Raw genomic sequence first — 23051 nt, forward strand, 5'->3', positions numbered from 1 at the left:
AGGTAATTTATTTATTTTTCTTTATTAAGGAAACAAACAGCAACGTTAAAGCTGTACAACGCCATCTACTTATATATATATTGTTTTTGGTAAACGTAGCCTGGAAAGTCCCTCATTACGTACAGTCAAACTTACATAAAGTCACGCCTGTAACCCCTTATAGGGTTGGCAAAGCCACGAGTAACCAACTTGCAGCCACTTTTGATACGAAGTCCTAAAATGGATATGATGAACCGTATGGTGACAAGGGATCGACCTATCGCCCATAACAACTGTCCATCATGTTAGAGAGGACACAATCCATCGAATTTTACGTCATACCCGAGAATTTTTGTTTTTATTTAAGTACTTATTGTTTATAACGTCGACTCTAACTATAACTATTTCCAGTGTATCTATTTAATTGTGTCGTGTACAGTCATGAGCAATATAATGTACCCACTTTAGGACTCTGTCGCACGAATATATTGACATTTAGTGAGACTTACAGTTCAACTTGTCAAAAAAGTTAATGTGACATGGTGCCAAAGTGTATACATATTAATGCTCGTGACCGTACTAGGTTCAAGATGAAATTGTGATTACTAAATAAAGACATAATGAAAAACTATTTAACTTATTTATAAATTTTAAACAAGAAATACGTAATAATACCTAAGTCCGACATTTTATCACGTTTTTCTATGAAGTCACAGTGTGCTTTTTCAAACAAATTCCATATTCATTTCGTGTTTTGACGTTTAGTCAAAAGTAACTGATTTGACTAGTTAGAAACTATTGCTTAAGCCGTTTTGTAAAAAAGCAGCATAATAACATCTCCAGATTGTTATTGCTTAGAAATAGGTTAAGTTGTTCATATTTTGGTCTTAAGAACACGCTAAGAATAAAAATACTTACATACAAGTCGTCAAGTGGGTCATGGTATAAGACTTATCGTATAATACCATGAAGTGGGTGACGTTTTGTCAATTGCCTCTCAGATGGTTTTCAAGTGTTGAAAGCTTGTTCAAAGTCCATAACAACCAAGTCAATGTGTATACATTAAGATTCCGTATGCAAAGAGTCAAAGAAACATACTTAGGACTCAAACGAACTTACCTGTTAAGTGATGTTTGATTCCAATTATGCGAGGGTGTCAACCGAAGACGATTAGATATTTACTTGCAGCAGTACATGAGCATGTACCATCTTCATCACACATTTAGAGTATAAGCCTAGAAAGAAAACTATGATCTCCCGTCTCACTCCCGCCTCGCCTAGCGGCCCATGCGTCCTGATCATTACGTAATTTCTGTGAACCTTACTGGCTCATGTACTAGGTTCAAAATAAATTATGAAATTCTGATTATTAAGTAAAGACATAGGTCTATCTAAAACTAACAAAAAACATATTCACAAACAATAATCAAGAAAAACGTAATAAGGTAAACGCTCCTATTAACGCCACCCAAAAATCGACATCGTTTACCGCCACCTTTTTTAAATTGCGGATATTTTGAATTGTGTCCGAGATAGAAAATTGATTCAAATGTCAAAAGATACATGTATTAATTGACTATGAAACGAACATACCCTTGAGCGTGGGCAACAACAGTTTAATTTGTGATTGGTCTGTAAGTGTGCAGTGTCCGCGCAAGCAACGCGCTCCATACAAGCCACTACTGAAATGCATAAGCATACAACATTTTTTTCTTAAGGTTTTGTGTCCGATGAAACATAATTTTTCTTCATTTTAGTAATTATAACTACTTGTTAATACGTTTAAGAACTGAGAAAGCATGCTATATTTGATATTTGTGTTAGTTTTAAATGATTAATTTGAGTTTTAAAATGTGGCGGTGATAGAAGCATACATTTGCAGTTTGGTTACTATTACCGCCACCTATGGCGGCGATCGATATTTGTATGATATTTGTATTTTTTAATTATTTAAGGTAACATGCCCAATCATTCATAATGTTATCATCTTATTTTATAGTATGGTTCATGAACTATATTAAAATCTATTAACGCCACACATTTGGTGGAATTCAAGTATCCTGTGCTGCTTATAAGTTAATGTATTTTTTTAAGAAATGTATGAACAAGTAGTTGAAGTAATTATGAATTTCTAATTTAAATACTTTAGATATTTATTAAAATATGCTTTGAAACTGGTTATTACATACGTAGCTCTCATTTTGAATATTTATTTGTTTTCTTAAGGCTAATTTTTATGTGGCGGAAATTGAAACACAGAAATTACATACATGTTTCTATTACCGCCACCATAGATTCCCTCTTATGATTTATAGACAGGGTGATGCATTATTCTTCGGACTGACAGAGACGGACGGACAGACCGAAACGGACGGTCAGATAGAGACAGACGGACGGACAGACCGAAACGGACGGACAGATAGAGACAGAAGAACAGACAGAGACAGAAGGACAGGCAGAGACAGACGGACGGACAGAGACAGACGGATAGACAGATACAGAAGGACAGACAGAGACAGGCGGACGGACAGAGACAGACGGACGGACAGAGACAGACGGACGGACAGAGACAGACGGATGGACAGACGGACGGACAAAGACAGACGGATAGACAGAGACAGACGGACCGGCAGAGACAGACGGATAGACAGAGACAGACGGATGGACAGAGACAGACGCCAATTATGTATATAAATCTATGAAACCAAAAGATTTTTCTGTAGTTTATGTCATAATTCATTTAATAAAAAAATAACAATAATAATAAAGTTTATTGAAAACTCCTCATACAGAATCATTTCGTCGACTCCCGAAATCCTGAGGGAGATTGGGAGTTTCTATAGACAGCTATATTCCACGAAAACATCAGGCGAAAGCATAGCTCGAGACCCTCGAGCCAAGCTTACCCGACACTACACTGAAGATATCCCGGACGTCAGCCTGTACGAGATTAGGATGGCCCTCAAACAGCTCAAAAACAACAAAGCGGCAGGAGATGACAGAATCACAGCAGAACTTCTGAGAGCGGGCGGAACGCCAATACTCAAAGCCCTCCAGAGGCTCTTCAATTCCGTCATATTTCAGGGCAAAACGCAGAGGGTATAGAGCGGAAGCGAGGGGGTCCTGTTCTTCAAGAAAGGTGATAAAGCCCTACTGAAGAACTACAGACCTATCTCTCTTCTGAGCCATGTCTACAAGTTGTTTTCGAGGGTCATTACGAATCGTCTCGCTTGCAGATTTGACGACTTCCCGAACAAGCCGGTTTCCGAAAAGGCTTTAGGCTTTAGGGTTTTACCATAGACCACATCCATACGCTGCGGCAGGTTATACAGAAGACCGAAGAGTATAATCTGCCACTTTGCTTGGCGTTTGTGGACTATGAGAAAGCCTTTGATTCGATCGAGACCTGGGCGGTGTTGCAGTCTCTTCAGAGGTGCCAAGTGGATCATAGGTACATCGAAAAGCTAAGGGACCTCTACCAAAATGCCACTATGTCAGTTCGAGTACAGAACCAGAGCTCTAATCCGATCCAACTGCAGCGAGGAGTGAGACAGGGAGATGTCATCTCTCCGAAACTGTTCACTGCTGCATTGGAGGATATTTTTAAGCTTCTGGACTGGAAAGGATTTGGCAACAACATCAACGGTGAGTACCCGACGCACCTTCGATTTGCCGATGATATAGTCCTAATGGCTGAGACCCTGGAAGAACTGAACACCATACTCGAGCATCTCAGTAACGCAACCCAACGAGTGGGTCTTAGCATGAACATGGCAAAAACAAAAATTATGTCCAACGACCATGTCGCACCCACTCCAGTTCAGGTTGGGAACGTTACACTCGAAGTTGTAGACCAGTACATTTACCTAGGACAAATAATCCAGTTAGGTAAGTCCAACTTCGAGAAAGAGATCTCTCGTCGGATCCAACTCGGATGGGCAGCGTTCGGGAAGCTGCGGAACATCTTTTCGTCCAAAATACCAGTGTCTCAAGACGAAAGTCTTTGACCAGCGCGTGTTGCCAGTGATGACCTACGGCAGTGAGACGTGGCCGCATACTATGGGTCTCGTGAGGAGGCTCGGTGTCGCTCAGCGGGCAATGGAGAGAGCTATGCTCGGTATTTCCCTGCTTGATCGAATCAGAAATGAGGAGATCCGCAGGAGAACTAAAGTCACCGACATAGCTTGGAGAATTGCAAAACGGAAGTGGCAGTGGGCAGGACACATAGCGAGGAGAACCGATGGCCGCTGGGGCGGAAAGGTTCTGGAGTGGCGACCACGTGTCGGACGACGCTCAGTGAGTAGGCCCGCTACAAGGTGGACCGACGATCTGGTGAAGGTGGCGGGAAGCCGCTGGATGCGGGCAGCGCAGGACCGATCGTTGTGGAGATCCTTGGGGGAGGCCTATGCCCAGCAGTGGGCGTCATACGGCTGTTGATGATGATGATTATTGAAAACAATTCGTTTACAGTTTTTGTTGGAACGCTGTCTTTCAAATTTATGTATCTATTAACTACATTAACAGTGGTAAAAACAACTTTTTTTTTTAAATAAAGTATTTTATTGTACCTGAATAGTTGGTTAGATATCTCGTTGGCGGTATTCGATGCAGCAAAGGCGGTAATAGAAAGAAACCGCAATTTATGTGGCGGTAATAGAGGAAAGTGAGTTTTCGGACATAAAATTATTTTTTATCCAAAATATTCACTCAAAATTAAAAATTCTTGATGTATTTAGCAGAAGACAGTCATAACAATACAAATAAAATAAATAAGCTGCACTAGCAAATACAGAAGTACTTAATTTCTGAGAGGTAATCAGAGCATAGCTTAACCTGGCGGTAATAGGAGCGTTTACCTTAATAAGTCCTATATTTTATCACGTTTTTCTATGATGTGAAAGTATGCTTTTTCATACAAATTCCATAGTAATTTCGTGTTTGGATGTTTAGTAAAAAGCAACTGATTTGACTAGTTGGAAACTAGCATTATTTTATAAAAAAAAAAACATGGAAAATATGAACATAGCTGGCGAGGATTGAGTGCGTAGGTATTGTAATGATGTGAACTTCTGCGCACACTGGCCGGCAGGTGCATTATTTTATAAGTAACTAGCGACCCGCCCCGGCTTCGCTCAAGTGCAATGCTGAGAAAAAAATTAAATTATTTACGACAGTACATTAAAAACCTCAAAAATAACAGTATTTCTCCACTATTTAATGGATGTTATTATACATATAATCCTTCCTCTTGAATCAATCTATCTATTTAAAAAACCGCATCAAAATCCGTTGCATAGTTTTAAAGATTTAAGCGTAAATAAGGATATAGGGACAGAAAAAGCGACTTTGTTTTATACTATATAGTGATTTTTGAATGACGTCTTTAGACAAGAGGAGTCTACTCGTGTCTACGGCTACATTCACTGTCTTTTTTTTTTGTTTTTCACTAAATCATGGCACCGATATGTACTCGTACTACCTACTTACGTAACGTACGATATGTACTGCTCATGTAATGCTTACAATAAGTAATATGCGAAAATTAAATATTTTACTTCCATTTATCTGAGCAATTATTATTTCTATACTAAGATGCCGGACAGTATACCTACTATATACAGATCTGCCTACCCCTACAAGCGTACAGGAGTGGCGATGTGTTAACATAGAGCCACGATTCACTCTCACGGCATAAAAGCCATTTTGTAATAAGTATATATACAATTATAAAGGTAAAAAGTAATTAATTGGCTCTGCACCGGCGACGGAAGTACATAGTACCTACCTAGATACCTGCACATTGTACAAGTGGAACAGCACAACAGTTTACAAGTCCTAAATCCTCAATGATCGGAAATTCGGTACTGAACCTACAAAACAAAATAAACCATTTAAATACTAAACACTAATTCAGGCCTGGCCTGAACAAGTAACTGCTTTGTTGAAATCACAAGTTGTAATGTAATACTGTAGTTTATACAAACGGTTAATATACTAGGTATATCAGTTTACAGTGTAGTTATTACCGATAACAATTGCGCTAATAACGGCAAATAGCTATTTGTATCAGAAATAGTTGCCAATCTTAATAGCAATTAAATAAATAGGTAAAGGTATTCGGTCAAATGCGTGGTGGACTCGATCCCCAAGACCAAGAGGGTGCCGTACTGGCATACTTTCCTCTCTTGTTGAACAAATAATAATAGATATTTACAAACAATAATCTGTGCCTGTACTCATTTCTTTTATGAAATAACAAAGTTACATTATATTATGAAGCGCTAATTATTCTCTCTTCCCAGAAATTACTTCAAAGAGGTCGCTAAGGAAGACCCCATTTAACTAGCTAACAATCTTAACTTGTTTACAGATAAGGTAAGTTTAGTGTAAATGGTACTCGCACAAATTCACTGTACTTACATGTAATAGGAAGCAGGTATTTACCTAGTTAAAATGGAACTGAATTTAAATTTATTGTCGAATATGTCAGCGAGTTCGCTACCAAATATTGACCAAAATTAATTAAGCGAGTATCTATTCCGAAATTTCAATCATAACAATATGTCGAAAGACAATACCTGGGGAAGGCGAGCGAGCTGAAAAGAACACAACTTTCTTAATTAACGATGTAATTAAGTCAAAGTGGCGCGGCTGCTCCCGCGCTCGATTCTCTCCTCTATTCTACTCATATTCCAATAGAAACTTCCCTGATTCAATTTTAATGATTCGAATCTGTGTGTACCTACTGTTTATTTCAGGAATAACTGAGATATACCCATGTACCTAAGCAGTTAGGTAGTACCTAACGTCTAGGGCCCTCTGCCGAGGTTTTTCTTGCAGCTTCTTTTCCCCGGCTATACAGGTTGTGAGAAGCTGCAGTAGTTTTAGCCGGATGAGACGTTCGTTTATAAAAATTGACGATTCAATGTGTAACTATGTTACCCACTGAATAAAGATATTTTTGAATTTGAATAATCTCAGTTATTCTTGAAATAAACAGTATGTACACACAGATTAAAATCATTAAAATTTAAGCAGTTACAAAAGTGGCGTGCAAAGGTTTCGTAAGCAAAAAAGAAAATAGTACCTACCTAATGTACACAGGAAAAACATTACATTTCAGAACATGTCAAATCTAAGGCATGTAACGTACAGCTTTTTTTCAAAAAGTTCGAAGCAATAGTTAGTGCTCAACTGCCTACACATGAGAAAGTTATTAAGCTATGTTCAATGGGAAGAGTAATAGATAAGGCGAAACAGTGTTCAATTACTTAACTAAGTAACGTTCCACATAAAAGATAATCTAACGAAATTTTAAAACAACAAAATCTCATTTCCAGTAGGTACCTAAAGATTCATTACGTATACCTATTAATTATTTTGCTGTAAGTTGATAGCGATGTTACCCTTTTATCTTGAAACAAAGCTTTATTCCGTTTAAGTAATGGTGAAAATTTTATCAAGCCACCCACAACACACTCAGCGTTAACTCGTCCCACTCAGGGAAAAAGGCAAACTTCCTTCACCTAATTTCTTAAGCAAATAAAGTCAAGGGCATGCTTTAAGGCTCTACTACACTGGTGTTATGACGACACTACTTACATATTATTCTAGGAAACTGCGCTATGAAAATCTTTGCTACGAATTGTATTAGGATAATACCTATAGCATGGAGCAAAGTTGTAGCAATCCGTGATTATTATCTACTCTTTTAAATGGTCCTATAGATTTATATGTATTTCTCATTACTTTTCTCATTACGTACTTTTTATTACTGCCTTATTTGGGCAGATACCTTTATAAGAACAAAGTAAGTTATGCGTATCTTGAGAGGAAAATTATTGTAACTGATATACTTACCTACTTAACTAGTCCCTCAAGCGGTGCTTAAACTAAATTTAGAAAATGTTATGCGTCTTTACTCAGTTTATAGTACTTACTTATCAAAGAATACTTATACAGAATTCTACCAATGAAACTGAATAGAATTACTTGAATTTCAATTTGTATGTACCTAAGGAAATTAGGTACTTTCTGTACATAACTGCTCATCTGGTGTCCTCTCACTTCTCATTTCCCCATAGTGAAAACACACCTTAACCATAAAGCGTGTTCCCATTTCGCCGCGCGAATAGTAAACAATATTGTAAACGGAACGAAGGAGCAAGTTATGGCGGTAATATCGCCATGTTTGTCGACCGCCATTTTGTGCACTTGTCTTACTATGGATTATATTAATCGAACTATTTTATCAAATGTTTAAATATTTTACGCATTATTAATACCTATTATTCCTAAACCCCTGTAAAAAACGGGATAACGCTAGGGAGATAATGGTACCTACCTATTACTTAAGGGTGCACTTCTTGAATTAAAGAAAGCATAGGTAAGTAAAGCATGCATAATTACTAACAGACGACAAGATTGAATCATGATGAATGATTAATTTATTGAAAAATGTTACTGACATTTTCTACTGGATGCGATAACAAGTTTTGTTCCATGAAGCACTTTCTTTATTTCTCCGCTCGTAGTAAACATTAGGTATAGTACGAGACCATTTGTGATGGAACGAACGGGAGCAAGTTATGGCGGCAATAACGCCATGTTTGTCGACCGCCATTCCGCGCACTCGTCTCCTGCGTTTACTGCCCCTCAATTCATGTCGACAAATCGAACTGCTTTAGTCCCATTTCATCTATTTTTAAAAGGTTTAGTTAGACGTTTGGGCCTATACTATTAAATTAGGCAACAGTTTTTACGTAGATTAGCTAGTTAGGTAGCGCTTTGACAGTTCGCTTGATCCGGCTAAGTAGTTAATGCCATTTTAGATGGAGCTACTTTATTACAACCATATTTTTACATCGATGTTCTGAACGTAAGTTGAGATGAGTGCCGTTGGCAGGCGTCAAAATATTTGCCTCCTGCAGCCTTGGAGGTCCCAGACAGCCTTCAAGGCCCCGGTCACATAGTAAGGCTACTCTACTCCTGTGTAGGATACGGGTTAGAGGCAGACGCAAATGCGGGCGCGGGTATATTTTATTTATTTTACTAATTAATTATATAAGTAGATCGCTCTAATTTTATGGAAAGATGGAAACAAACAGCCGAGGACAACGAAGAACGGAGGAAAAAAGAAAAGCATTGTCCCTACAATAATAAAAATAGTGTAACTGCGTATTTTTTTATTGAATGAAAGTACAATATTTCTATATTTAAATAAAATATGTCACAAAACAAATCACAGTCATAAAGGCGGGACCGTCCCGCCTTCCGCCCTTTCCGGCGGTGACATGTGTTACAAGTAAGTACATACCTACGTAGGTATGGATAACAAGAAAAAACCGTAGGTAGATACTTATAACGACGACTACGAACGATGATCCTCCGGATAAACCCATGTTCAGCAGTAAGTAAGTACCTACTTAAATACCTAATAAGCTTAAGTTTACTCCAAGACTCCAACTCCAAAGTAAATGAGTGAGGTGCTGTTAATCTTTTACCATATTATGCGATGCAACATGCCTGTCTACTTCAACTTATTTCTGTTTGTGGATCGTCCATAAAGTTACCTTCTAACTTTAACTGCGCCAAGGGCGTAACAAGTACGTACAGTCATGAGCAATATAATGTACCCACTTTAAGACTCTGTCGCACTAACATATTTGTCATTTAGTGAGACTTACTTACTGTTCAATTTGTCAAAAAAGTTAATGTGACATGGTACCAAAGTGTGCACATATTAATGCTCGTGACCGTACAACGTACACATTATACATAGTACCTACCTTCTTATTATTCCATGGCCATCCCATTAAAGATCCCTGGCATCAGTTTATGTATTTATCTAATCGGTAAATGTTTTTGCACATAAGCACTATTACTGTAAAAACAATAGGAAGTGTTTATGTAGGTAGGTAGCAAAACTTGCAGTTGCAAACACTTCCGCTTCCGCACACGCTATGTCTGACCCTAAGCAAGCTCACATACTCATAAGTCATGAGGGAACTAAAGTTACCCCATTCGCAAACTGTTCCAAGGCTTACGAGGAACATGAGTGTTTACTTTGTGCGACCTACAAAAGAAACATCAGATAATATTGCGCTGTCCTGTAGAATTATGGCTGAAATTAGAAGGCCAAAAGATTGGCGAATAGGTCGAGAGAATAATAAGTGACTATTCTTTTCCGCTGGACTAGCAGCAAAGAAAAAACAGCATGCTTTCAGCTGCTTATCATTTCGGGCATATCATTACAGTCACGTAAAGGATTGGTTTATTTTATTCTTATATCCAACCTGCGGTAGCAACGTGCGGTAGTGACTTTCATTTTCCCATCCATTTCCCGAGGTTTCACGGGGTCTGCTTACCGAACCTGAAGATTTGACAGGTCCGGTTTTTTTACAGAAGCGACTGCCTGGCTGACCCGCGAAATGAAGACCAGCCAAATACGGAAATTAGGTCACAAACTTTCGAAACACCTTTCTCGGAAATCAAAGTTTAATCACGATGTTTCCTTCACCGCTGAGCACATGGCTTCGAACCTGCGATCCAAACCATGGGTTTGAACCTGCGATCTCACAGTGAGAGTCAGGCGTTCTTCCAACAAGGCTACCACGTTACGGCCGGCACATCAAGCAAAAAAAAAACAAATCAGTGTGTCAAATCCGTGGTCCAGTGGTTGAGTGTTGGGCTCATGATTCGAAGGTTCCGGGTTCGAATTCGGGCGGGGACATATCACAAAAATCACTTTGTAAGCCCTAGTTTGGTAAGGACATTGCAGACTGATCACCCGATTGTCCGATAGTAAGATGATCCGTATTTCGGAAGGCACGTTAAGCCGTTGGTCCCGGTTATTACTTTTACCGTGATTTTTACTGATGAAAGTACGTAGTCATCATATCAGGGGCTTTATTTACTTAGCTCAATAATAACCCTGACACCGGGGGATACCCTGAGATAGACATTTATTGGTAGGTCGTTCCACTGCTGAACGCAGACCTCGGCAGAATACCTGTGGGGCTAAAGTCCGCCCACTTTGCTCATATTGGTAAGTCGGAGACAACACTGAAGAGTGGACATAAATCGATGTAATGATTTATTTCATTCAGAATTTACCTTTGACAGTTGAACATTAAGCTTTGTAAAAAAGGTTATTAGGGATTAAGTATTTAGAAGATACGAATGGATGGGATCAACTGTCTGGAAACTGATGTTAGGCAGTTAAATTACTATACGTATTGTAAAACAATGTTGTTTTTTTTAAGGACATCTTGGGACCTGTGCCGAATTGTAGCTTGTGTAATTATATTGTAGCTTGTTTTCCCCAGCTATACAGGTTGTAAGAAGCTGCACTAGTTTTAGGCAGATGAGACGGTCGTTATGTAATCAATGATGATTCGAAATGTAACTATGTTACCTACTGAATAAAGATATTTTTGAATTTGAATGTAATATTATTACGCATCTTTTAAAGCCACACAGAGAACTATACGAGTACACGATAGCAGTGTCCATACCATGTCGCGTCGTCGGGTTATCCAGAGATAACAAGACGAGGCTAATGAAGTAAACTACACTTCCAACTTCAACTGAAAAACCTTCGAATACATTGTTTAGGTACTTAGTCTTACCAACTTTCATGTATATTATAGTCATAATAACTAAAAATACTTTTTTTCAAGCACTTCGGATACGCGAAGGACGGCTCTAATTTTAGAAGCATAAGCTCACGACTATACAGGGTGTTAATGACATCGTAACGAAAACTTTGAGAGATGATTGACCCCATGATTCCGAGTTGATTACAAGTGGAATTTTCCGTCGCAAAAATATGGAACTGGAAATAATTATTTAAAAAAGCATTTTCATGAATTTTCCGACAGGAAATTCCACTTGATATCAACTCAGAGTCGTGGTCTGAATCATGCCCTTCAGTATTCGTTACGGTGTCACTAACACCCATACGTACTAGTATGGCTACTTGTACGTACTTGTACGGGGTGTAAGCTACGAGGTGTAAGTGACAACGTAACGAAAACTAAGGGGTACAATTCAGCTCATTATTCTGAGTTAATATCAAGTGGAATTTTCCATCGCAAAAATATACAATTTAACATAATTTAAAAAACACATTAATTTTGCGACGGAACATTCCACTTGATATTAACTCAGTATCATGGTCTGAATCATTCCCCTCAGTATTCGTTATGATTACTTACGATGTCAATTTGTGTAGTCAGAAGTCACATTGCTAGATAAACTAAGTACCCACATCTCATCGACCTTTCTGTGAGACTAACGTGAGAGGTGGTGAACCGCATCGCCGTCTATACTGTACGAGCCAACTGTTAGTGAAAACTGCTGCACTTAAGATAAATTAAAAACCCATTAGTTTCTATTCTATTCTATTCATTGGTGCAAAGTCCGGTATCGGTGTTCGAACCGGCGCTCCCTGTTTGAGAAGCAAGCCGATGTACCACAGGAACACAGTGACTACTACCAGTGAACCATCAAACTAAGATAAGATACTAACACTAGAGGAAAATGAAATTCATTTAAGTACAATTCATTTTAAAAACAACGCGCAATATTATATTCAAAAACATAATTTCTTAAAAATAAAAATTTAAATATTCTTACGGCAATCTACAGCCACATACTCTGTTGGGGTAAGTTATAAATAAAACAAGTAAATAACAATAGATCAATGCTTTATTTTCTTCCTAGATATAGTAACAGCTGGTTCCGTCTCGTATTCAATCTCTACGCGAGGTTTCTTGCTGACTTTCTCTGCCACATCCTGGAATGATACATCATCTTTTAGTACCACCAAGTTAGGTTACAATAGTTACTACTTGGGGCAGTACAAAATAGTGTTGCCAAACAATCGATTAATCGATTATGTCGTAAATAATATATATGTATATCGAAATGCCTATCTACACTATCGATATTGAAAATTCAACAATTATATTATATTATAATCAATACTAATAATACTAAATATTGTTAGATATAATCGATACTATCGATTGTAGAATAATTGCAATACTATCGATTCAATCGATTATATTGTAATAACTGATAAGAAATATCCCATATTATGCAACAATACTATCTTAACCAATACCTCGATATAAACGAAATTCTAATATCGATAGGGATATTGACATTGAGATTATTTAGAAGCTTAGAAAACAAATGATAAACAGTCAATTATCTGGCAACACTAGCACACAACACAACACACTGTGAAAGTGTAAATTGGTAGGTCTCTCCCACGCTTTTTCTATTCTCGCCTGCGAAGCCTTATTTTTTATAGCAGCATAAGCCAAAAAGCGTAAATTACGTGTGTCCCTATGAATCCCTATTTTAGGGCTAAGTAGGATTTCAATAAGTTTCTGTTGGCATCCTAATACCTATGGTTGTTATGATTGATTACTATCTGTATATTCTAAGATAATATATTTTCAGTGTAAACTGTATTTTTAATTTAGTATAAATTAAACGCACCTCCATATCAGAAGCTTCCGATTCGAAATCACTACCAACATCTGCTTGTTCTCTCCTGCCAGAGTCGCTTTCCTGTAAACATGAAAACAGCATATTAGTTTATTATCAAAATTTTATGTGGACGAAAAGAAAAGGTCCTAAAATATCAAGTTGGCAAGGTAGAGAGGATTTTCAGACAGACAATCTCATAATGTAATAATTTATACTTTGCATAAAGAACATTTCTAATTACCTCATCACTGTCCATATCGCTGTCTCCCTCAACAAACTCGTCAGCTTCCTCCACCCTTTGCAACTCTCTTTCCAACTCTGGCTCCATTTCCATCTCTTGTTCCTCTTCTTCATCTTCTCTCTCACTCTCACTCTCCCCGGAAACTTCTTCTGCTTTGAGGGCAGCATCAAACGCCATTTGCGGGAAGTTGTAGATATCATTATACTGGAAAATAATAATCATTTATTTCAGATAAATTTTGTTCTCCAAAGCACATTCTCCAAAGCAAAAAGAATAAAATAAATGGATATGGTACCAAAAAATATGAATGTATCATAATCCAATTATTTTGGTATACATGTATACCAGAAGACAACATGCAGTTACTTATATGAAGCCCTAGGATGGTATATACAATGGTATGATATATGATTTCAATACTGACTGTGCCCTTCTTAAGTCTTTCTAGTAATTGTTTCTCAATTGCATTGTCTATTCGTGCAGCCACCAAAGCCTTCTCTTCTCTTCTCCTCTCACGCCGCTCGATCTTACGTTGTATTGGAACTAATTCCTTACTGTAAAGCAAATAACAAGTATATTAATTTCATTTATATACCTTTAAATTTTCACTAGACTAACATAAGTTAGTGCTTTGTGTGGGAATACACACAAGTCCAAAATATCTTTATTCAATAAGTTACATAGTAAAACTTTGAATCATCAATTTTACATAACAAACGTCTCATCCCTTGTTTAAATATTTCTTGTGGGGATACCACACTATGAAATGTTTAAAGCAATTCCTTTAGTTAGACCAATGACACCAGAATAACCACACCAGGATTTTTTACTGACATTACAATGAATGTTTTGACCGCAATATCAAATAGACTGTAAGTGATGAATATGAAATGTACTTACACTCTTCTTAGTTTAAGTTTTCTCATCCGAATGAGGTACTGAGTGATCTTGACAAATCGTTGCTTACACTTGGCTTTGATGAAACCAGGCCAGTATAGCAGGTTCTCATTGATCTGATGGATGGCCTTCTCAAAGTTCCTGGAAAGCTTCACCTTCTCCCACTGTTTAGCTGGAAACATTACTCTGGAAATAAAACAATTAAAATACTTCATACTTTGTTTTGTTATTGAAATAAAAATATAGGAAATAAGTTTAATTAAAAGTATTAACAGTAGATTACAAAAAGCATAAATAACCACCTCCTAGTCGAAACCAACTTAAAATAAATTAACAAATCTTCTATATCATGAAAAAAAAAAAGATTCGTACCTTTCGGCTGTCTTCATAAATAAATAAATAATGCCATTTTCTTCTCTGACCGTCGCATACTTGCTGTTTGCCAACGGACATGAAGCCCTGCTGCACAAACCAGTGAGGTTATATTCGTTTCGGCAAAATTGCTGGGTTTTTGTGCTAGAAATTTTAAGGCACTTTCAGTATGAGTCTAACACCATTTTATAAGATAATCTTTGAGGAATTTCATTAAATACTTACGTTACTTTGTGGGAGCAATGTGTTTTGTTGATGATGGCCCAAACAACCTAAAACATAAGTAAATAATAAATTTTCTGGAGCTTCTGTTTACTACATATTTTCGATTTTGCTACTTACATCGTCGTGCTGCATTTTATATTGCAATTATAAGTCAAGTCACAAAATAAATAAAATGCACAAACTTTGTAACACACAACATGTGGGCTGTAGAGATTTTTTTTTTTTTGGAATACTATTTGACAGGGACTGTTTATTTCTGATTCAACTGACACAGTTGATGCGCAATTTATAATAATGCTGCGCAAAATCAGTGTCCTTTTCCGTTTTACAAAAACACAATTATCGAATTGATAATATTACTCTGTTACTCATAAGTATAAAAGAAAGAGATAAAGCTACCGCAACGTCAAACATATATTGTATATAGCTATCACACTCACTGATTTCGTATGTGTAATTATACTTTAAAATGGTAGCAATTCAGTCATGTTTTTTCTGTTTGAAATCTTTATGTCGGTTATTTTCGTGTCCGTGTTTATTTTACAAATCGCTTCAAAATACCGATACAGCGTGATGTAAAAATGTGGAGTGTGCATTATTTTCAAATCTAATTTCGCTGATGAAGGAATTATTTGTGAATTGAAATTGGAACATGAAACAAGATGAGTGACAATATTAAAGTAGTTGTCAAAGTTAGACCTCTAATTTCTCGGGAAGTTGAAGAGAAACTGAGCTATCGATGGCGCGTGAGGAACAATACTCTGCATCACCTCGACCAATATGGAAAAGAGACGGATATCTGCTTTACTTTTGGTGAGTAGAAAGTTTTTTGCAAGATTATCGCTTACGCCTACAAGATGCTATTGTAATTCTAATGTGAAACTCTTGTCCAAGTACGTCATCACGGTGAAGGCCACCTAATGTTTACATGGTAATATAACTTATCTGATTTTATCTGATTGACTGAAAATAATGTTCAAGCATAATTTTATTTATTTTATACAAATTAGTTTAAAAAAGTTATTTTTATTTCATAGCTTAACTCTTGACTGTCAAGAAGGCAATAGGAAATTATATAAAAGCTACTCACCTTGCACCAATCTCTATAAGTTTTAATGCTTATATTTCAGACAAAGTTTATGACAAAGAGACTAAAACTCGTGAAGTTTACGATGATGTTGCCAAGCCCATTGTTGAGGCAGCTGTCCACGGATTCAACGGCACAATATTTGCCTATGGACAAACATCCTCTGGTAAAACATACACCATGACGGGCACAGAAGAGGCCCCTGGGATCATACCACTAGCTGTGCTGCACCTATTTGAGAAGATCAAAACCATTCCTGATAGAGATTTCTTAGTAAGGTAATTGAAATTGTTCAAGGTTTTCAGTTAAAGATACTTTTTATGTATCTCTCTCTCCTTGGCATTTATTATTCCTATTAGATAGTGGGGTGTACCTTCCTCATATTTCTTTTCTTACTATTTATTAATTAATACAACATTATTATTAAATTTCAGAGTATCATACATAGAAATCTACAATGAGACTCTAAAAGACTTGTTAAATGTGGAGGAGAAGAAGAACATAAAGATCCACGAAACCCTTCAAGGGGTGAAGGTGGATGTCATGGAGCGGGTGACCGGATCACCTGAAGAAGTGCTGGAAGCTATGAGAGAGGTAAGCATAACCAATTATAGATGATATATAAAATGCATATTAAAATTATTAAGCTTATTTATTTAGAATGTAGATGCATGTAATGAAAAAAAATCCAATAAATTTGAACACTATGATTCTGTCATAAGAATTTCAATCTCTAGAACATTCATTTTACTTTCAATATTAAAGTTTGTTTTTCTATAAACAATTGTTTTATTTAAGTAAATAAAAGCAAATAATGCATTTCATAGTCTAGCTTGAGAAATGTTTTTATCTATTTACAGGGAGAAGTGAACAGACAAACTGGAGCAACCAATATGAATGAAGAGAGTAGCAGATCCCACTCAATATTCCAAATTGTAAGTTTATTTGTCAAAAATACTTTTACTCATAAACATCACATACCCATCTCATCTGCAAATCATTAGTGCTCTCTAGAAGGTGGCGAAGACTGTAAACATGGCGACAACAAATAGATTTAAGCATGGTCCTTTCAGGGATTTTTAGCAGCGGGAAATAAGCATATTTAATGAAAAAAATATGTATGTGTAATAAAAAGAAAAAAAATTAAGTAGTAAGATTACTATCAATATTTGATTATGTATGGAACAGGGCCTTAGGTAAGGTGACACTAAGAGTATGATTTTTTTATTAAACCAGAATAAAATAATTTATGGTCATTGTTATGGTTATTCAAGCTCTGATATGGTATGGCTTTTTATTTAAGTTATAATCCTTATTTTTGCCTTAAAGTAAAAACCAATTAAGCATCACATTTGGATGTGATTTTATTCAACAAAACCTAGATTCAATTCAATTTATTTCAATCCGGGTAAGAATTAAGACCCTAAATTTTACTAAAACCACAAATGTGAACTAGCGTGTCTATTGCGAAGTTTTGTTAACAAAAATAATATTTGATTTTTTTTTAAAAGGCGCTTAGATGACATTGGTTTCACTTTAAGGCGAGGTCTTGCATTTTGCAGGGTACTTTTTTTTTTTTTTTTTTTCATTTTTGTGCCCAAACATGCGATCGGTCGACTGACCATAAGCAGTTTTGATGGTTTGGTTTTGCAGGGTTCTACTAATTTATTTCTGTTAATTAATATTATTTGGTTCATCATATCCATGATATGGCTGCGTACGTAACAGAAGTGGCTGCAAATAGGCTAGTTTCCTACTAGTCAAATCAGTTACTTTTTACTAAACGTCAAAAAGCACACTGTGACGTCATAGAAAAACTTGATAAAATGTCGGACTTATTATTTCGTTTTCTTGACTAAAATTCATAAATAAGTTAAATAGAAAAAAGAAAATGTTTTTCGTTAGTTTTATATCTGTCTTTATTTAGTATTCAGAATTCCATAATTTAGCTTGAACCTAGTACGGTCACGAGTACTAATATGTATATACTGTCACATTAATTTTTTTGACAGATTAAACCGTAAGTCTCATTAAATGTAAAATATGATAGTGCGACAGGGTTCTAAAGTGGGTACATGATATTGATCATGACTGTACACGACCCAACTGTGTTTGTGCTACTTGTGCCTCTCTCTCATCAAACACGTGTTTTCAGACTATAGAATCACGCGAGCACATAGAAGGCGAAGAGGAAGTGGGCAGCGTGAACGTGTCTCAACTAAACCTGGTGGACTTGGCAGGGTCGGAGCGCGCGGGTCAGACCGGTGCCAGTGGGATACGCTTCAAGGAGGGCACATACATCAACAAGTCCCTCTCTGTGCTCGCTCTCGTCATCAAACAGCTCTCTGAGGCTAACAAGTGAGGCTACCTTCCTACTGTTTATCATTGCTTGATGACAATGTAGTTAGAGTAGGTCACTAATAGAGGTTGGGAGATATGCCGATAGCTGAAGGAATAGTCCAAGCACCGGAAAGAGCGACAGAGTGTCTTCTCTCTCGCTTTCTCGCACGCTGTGATTGGTATTCCGCACGTCTTTCCATTTTATTAGAAATCGAAAGGAAAATTAAAACTTTATTCTCATAGTTTTGGTCCACCATCAAAAGACAAACATGATGCGGCGCTGGCAGCTTTGTTCTATAACAGTGATAATAGCAAAACAGATCTGATAATAATCTAGCAACTGATAACTAGAAGACGAAAAGAAAACATTCTCGTAGTAGAAAAATAAAACTTTACTCTTGTACAATATCTAATAGATAATAAAATCCGTCTCCATCTTCCTACCGTTATCCGTTTTCACAAAGTCTGCTTAGCTAACCTGCAGATTTGACAGGTCCGATTTTTTGCCGAAGGGAAAACCAGCCCAATACAGATTAGGTTACATATCTCTGAAACGCATTTCTTGGGAATGTGGGTTTCCTCACGATGTTTCCGTCACCGTTGATCACGTGATAATAATTTATGATCCAAACATGAAATCATTGGTTTATGCCTGTGCTGGGATTCGAAACTGCTACCTCAAATTGAGAATCTAACATTCTGCTATTGGGCTACCATGACTTCGGATTTTTTTTAATAAATATTGTTATTATTGGTTTTTTTTACTACTGTTTTCTGGCAAATAAACTATTCTATTCTATAAATAATAAAATGAATAAATAAGTGACTGTTATATTTATTACCTATAGATACGCGAACTACCGTGACAGCAAGCTTACCCGCATCCTGCAAAACTCACTGGGTGGGAACGCTAAGACGAGTATCATTTGTGCCATCACCCCCGCCTCAGTTGAAGAAACTGTCTCTACACTGCAGTGAGTGTCTCATTATTTTTTTTTCAAAATTACTTAAGGAGGATTAATAGATCAAGTCCTGAAGATGATACATGCTTTAGACATACAGCTGGTTGATAGGACGCCTATACAGGGTGTTAGTGACATCGTAACGAAAACTTTGAGGGATGATTCAAACGGTGATTCCGAGTTGATTTAAAGTGGAACTGGAAATAATTTAGACAAACACTAAAATTTTCATGAATTTTCCGAAGGGAAGTTCCACTTTTATATCAACTCAGAATCATCGTCTGAATCATCCCCCTGAGTATTCGTTACGATATCACTAACACCCTGTATATACCATACAAGTCATGATTTATCGACTTACAAACAAACTCATTTTATAAGGCAATTTACCTACAAAAATATATATTTTATATGCAAGTTTGATTAAAATTGACTCATTAAAAAAAATATATTAATAGGTTTGCCAACCGTGCTAAAGCCATAAAGAACAAGCCGGAGGTGAACGCTGTAGCGACTGACGCAACCATGATACAGAGCCTGACGAAGCAGCTGTCCCGCCTGCAAGCCGAGCTGGTCGCCAAGAGCAACCTCGAGGTGATGCTCAAGAGCCAGAAGAATGTCGAGGTAGGTGTTATTGCGGCCACAGTAGCAACAGTATGTTGTCTGTAAGATAGTGGCCCTGATTCCTGCAAAGACCTAATTTTATAGTATACCTGTAATTTTCTTATCCCTCGAAAAGGAATAGAACGGACGATTGACAATAGTCAATTTTAAATTAAATAATTAAATAAATGAATAACCCGGGCGAATAAAATAAGCATCTCGCTGATGTGCAGTCAAGTTATTAGGGGAAGTATTCTGGCCAGCCTGTCCGCTGTCGTCACGTTTTTTGTTATTCTTTCTTTTTTATCATTATTTTTGTTATTTTTTTTTCAGCAAGAGCTACAGAAAAAGATAGAAGATCTACAGAAGCTCATACTAAACGGGTTCGGTCAGAGGAGTAGTATGGACATCGTCGGCGCCCGTAGAAAGCCTCAACCCTTACGTCGAGTCACTATATCTACTCTACATCATATAGAAGAAGAACCAGTACCACAAGTCCCTAAATTCTGCACTCCTAGTCTTAAATATAAGTACGTATATCTATTCCTGAAATTAATATATCTATTATAGGTAAAAATAGAAGAATAGGAGAAAATTTCCCCTCCGGTTGATTGAGGGGAGGCCTGTGCCCAGCAGTGGGACGTATATAAACTGTTTGTTATGTTTAGGAGAAAATTATATCGAATACATGGGATTTGATCATTTAAACTCGCAACTCTTGTCAAGCGGGGAGGAGCGTGTTAACACGCTACGCTAATATGTTTCCATAAATCAAATGAACACAAAGATAAATGGAGACGTCCGCGATCCTTGATACATTAATTATTCTGATACTGTTATGTATGCACTATTAATATGTACTGTTTTGTTCACAGTCCACTATCACTGTCAACTGAATTCGTTCCGATTCAAAACCCTGGAAAGCTGGCGTCGGTACCGGAAGAGGCACGCATGACAACTCCGCCACCGCGCGACAAGAAGGTCAACATTAACGACGAAATCATTGAAATTGGTAAGTTCGTGTTCTGGGTTGGTAGCATAGAATAAACTACAATATGTATAGAAGGGATACTTTGCGCCCTGCCGCTACGAATTTGGTTACCCCACCCCCGATTTGCGTACTCACTTCAGTCCATAAGACGTAAGGAGCCAAGACCGCGTGTGGACTATCTCTGTCTCGCTCGCACGTACTGGGTGATGCAGCACACATAGTTGCGTGTGTAGAAAAACTGCATCTTTGTAGTGTCTAGTCTGTGAATGAACGACATTTTTGTATAGTCTGTCAGGGGCGTGCCGGTATTAAGAAAATCGTAGAACGTGTTCAGTTGCATAGCCCGGTGCTGTCGTAATAACCGACAAAGAATAATGTTCTCTCCGACCCCCATGATGATAATAGACTGGTAATTCGTCTTTCTACGGTTGTTACAATGCATCTGAGTACCTCAATACTAAGTGTGGTTGCAAAAGAAATGAATGTGACTATAGGCTTTAGAAGCCTACGCTACGTCCTACACTATCTGCTCTAAAATGTTGGATTGATCTCGGAGAGCAAACTCTTTCTTGTATATGCGTAATATCAATTTGTTGTTTATTTCCGCAGACAGTGACGATGACACAGCTGCAGATACGCAGCCGTGCTCTCCGTACCACAATTGCTACCGTAAGTGTTTCTACTATGGACGTAATTAGATATAAAGATAGATAAAATCTTTATTTAGTTTTAAGACGTTACATTATTTGAAATGTAAGACTTAAACTAAAAAGGGTACTAGCTCGGCTAAAGCTGGTGGGGTAAGCCCCACCTAACCCTTTACCACTTGCTTGCTTGCTTTTGTAAAAATTTTCTTCCTCACGTTAATGGCGTATGGGTTTTGTAGTTTGATTTCCTGCCGTAGTGAGAGGATTTTTTAAGTGGTACGGATTGCCCATGGTATTCCGGGCGTAAGGTATGTTATATAATTACGAAACTATTTGTAACTTAATTATCTGTTCCTGAAAGATATGGAAATTTCGAGTGTGATTATTATATAAATAAATATAGCTTGTGGAAAATAAACTAACATTACTGACCTAAAAAATGGAACATAGAAGATTAGTACCAAGTGTTGTATTCTACTGTATACTAAGTAATTTTTTTGAGCTTTCCAACACTAAGCTTAATAACGGCTCGAAGGACCACTTTATTGACGATCTACCCATAATAAAAACGGTTCTCGTGCAAGCAGCAATATATTTTACAAGAAGACAAAAGCTTTATCAATAACAAAGACAATAAACGAATAAAAAACTATATACAGAGGTAAAATTCTATAAAAAGTTGTGCTATCTTGCATAGTAAGTAATAATAGTAGTAATAGTACATAGTAGTAATATTAATAACTTTGCCCATCATCTGTTTTATCATTCTTGAAGGCTCCTCTGAAACTCCACCGTGCATCCTAAGGAAAAACGCTAAACAAGCTGAGAAGAACTTGAAAGACATTGTAGAACTGACTAAAAGAGAAAAAATATACACTCCCACGGTGGTAAGCAGGTTTCAAAAATATATTTTGAATCATAAAAGAACCTAATAATTACAATAATATATAATGCATACAATGCATTAATAAATCGGTAGCTGTATTGCTGTATATAATATGAATTATTTTAAGAAAAAGTTTATACCAAATATTTCCCGACCGATACATGGTGGCTTCAAACATATTAACAGCAAGAAGTACTTTGCAAAAGAAATTATATGATTTGAACTTGCCGCATAAACATCTATAAGTGTACTCATTTTAATAGCAGATTATTATTACTCGGACTGATTAGATATCCGCCTTTTGAGTTGACACATTCT

The 23051-nt window shown here is 37.0% G+C and overlaps 2 protein-coding genes across 2 annotated transcripts in view; one reads left to right on the top strand and one right to left on the bottom strand.

Moving 5' to 3' along the window:
• Positions 1-12672: 12672 nt before the first annotated feature.
• LOC126366320 (protein MAK16 homolog A) lies at positions 12673-15460 on the bottom strand. Its single transcript, XM_050009429.1, has 8 exons — positions 15335-15460; positions 15218-15264; positions 14993-15136; positions 14624-14806; positions 14148-14277; positions 13724-13927; positions 13492-13563; positions 12673-12778 (listed from the first exon to the last, which is right to left on the bottom strand). Exons 1-8 carry the CDS (start codon positions 15347-15349, stop codon positions 12683-12685), a joined length of 891 nt encoding a protein of 296 aa, XP_049865386.1. The 5' UTR covers positions 15350-15460; the 3' UTR covers positions 12673-12682.
• A 245-nt stretch (positions 15461-15705) lies between these two features.
• Positions 15706-23051, top strand: part of LOC126366179 (kinesin-related protein 4-like) — a 28625-nt gene continuing 21279 nt past the window's right edge. Inside the window, exons 1-11 of the mRNA XM_050009142.1 lie at positions 15706-16030; positions 16348-16582; positions 16739-16898; positions 17165-17239; positions 18460-18662; positions 19493-19618; positions 20065-20230; positions 20543-20739; positions 21085-21221; positions 21810-21869; positions 22622-22734. Coding sequence (XP_049865099.1) covers positions 15880-16030; positions 16348-16582; positions 16739-16898; positions 17165-17239; positions 18460-18662; positions 19493-19618; positions 20065-20230; positions 20543-20739; positions 21085-21221; positions 21810-21869; positions 22622-22734 — 1623 coding nt within the window. The 5' untranslated portion in view covers positions 15706-15879. The remainder of the gene's footprint in view (positions 16031-16347; positions 16583-16738; positions 16899-17164; positions 17240-18459; positions 18663-19492; positions 19619-20064; positions 20231-20542; positions 20740-21084; positions 21222-21809; positions 21870-22621; positions 22735-23051) is intronic.

Source organism: Pectinophora gossypiella, chromosome 4 (genome assembly GCF_024362695.1).
Source record: "Pectinophora gossypiella chromosome 4, ilPecGoss1.1, whole genome shotgun sequence".
Classification (NCBI taxonomy): Eukaryota; Metazoa; Arthropoda; class Insecta; order Lepidoptera; family Gelechiidae; genus Pectinophora; species Pectinophora gossypiella.

Bases quoted from the DNA above. Each gene is read 5' to 3' on its own strand.
- LOC126366320 (XM_050009429.1), bottom strand. The intron at 14,278-14,623 runs GTAAGTACATTT...TTTGCTTTACAG, and splicing joins AAACTTAAACTAAGAAGAGT to TAAGGAATTAGTTCCAATAC. The intron at 12,779-13,491 runs GTGCGTTTAATT...GTATCATTCCAG, and splicing joins CGGAAGCTTCTGATATGGAG to GATGTGGCAGAGAAAGTCAG.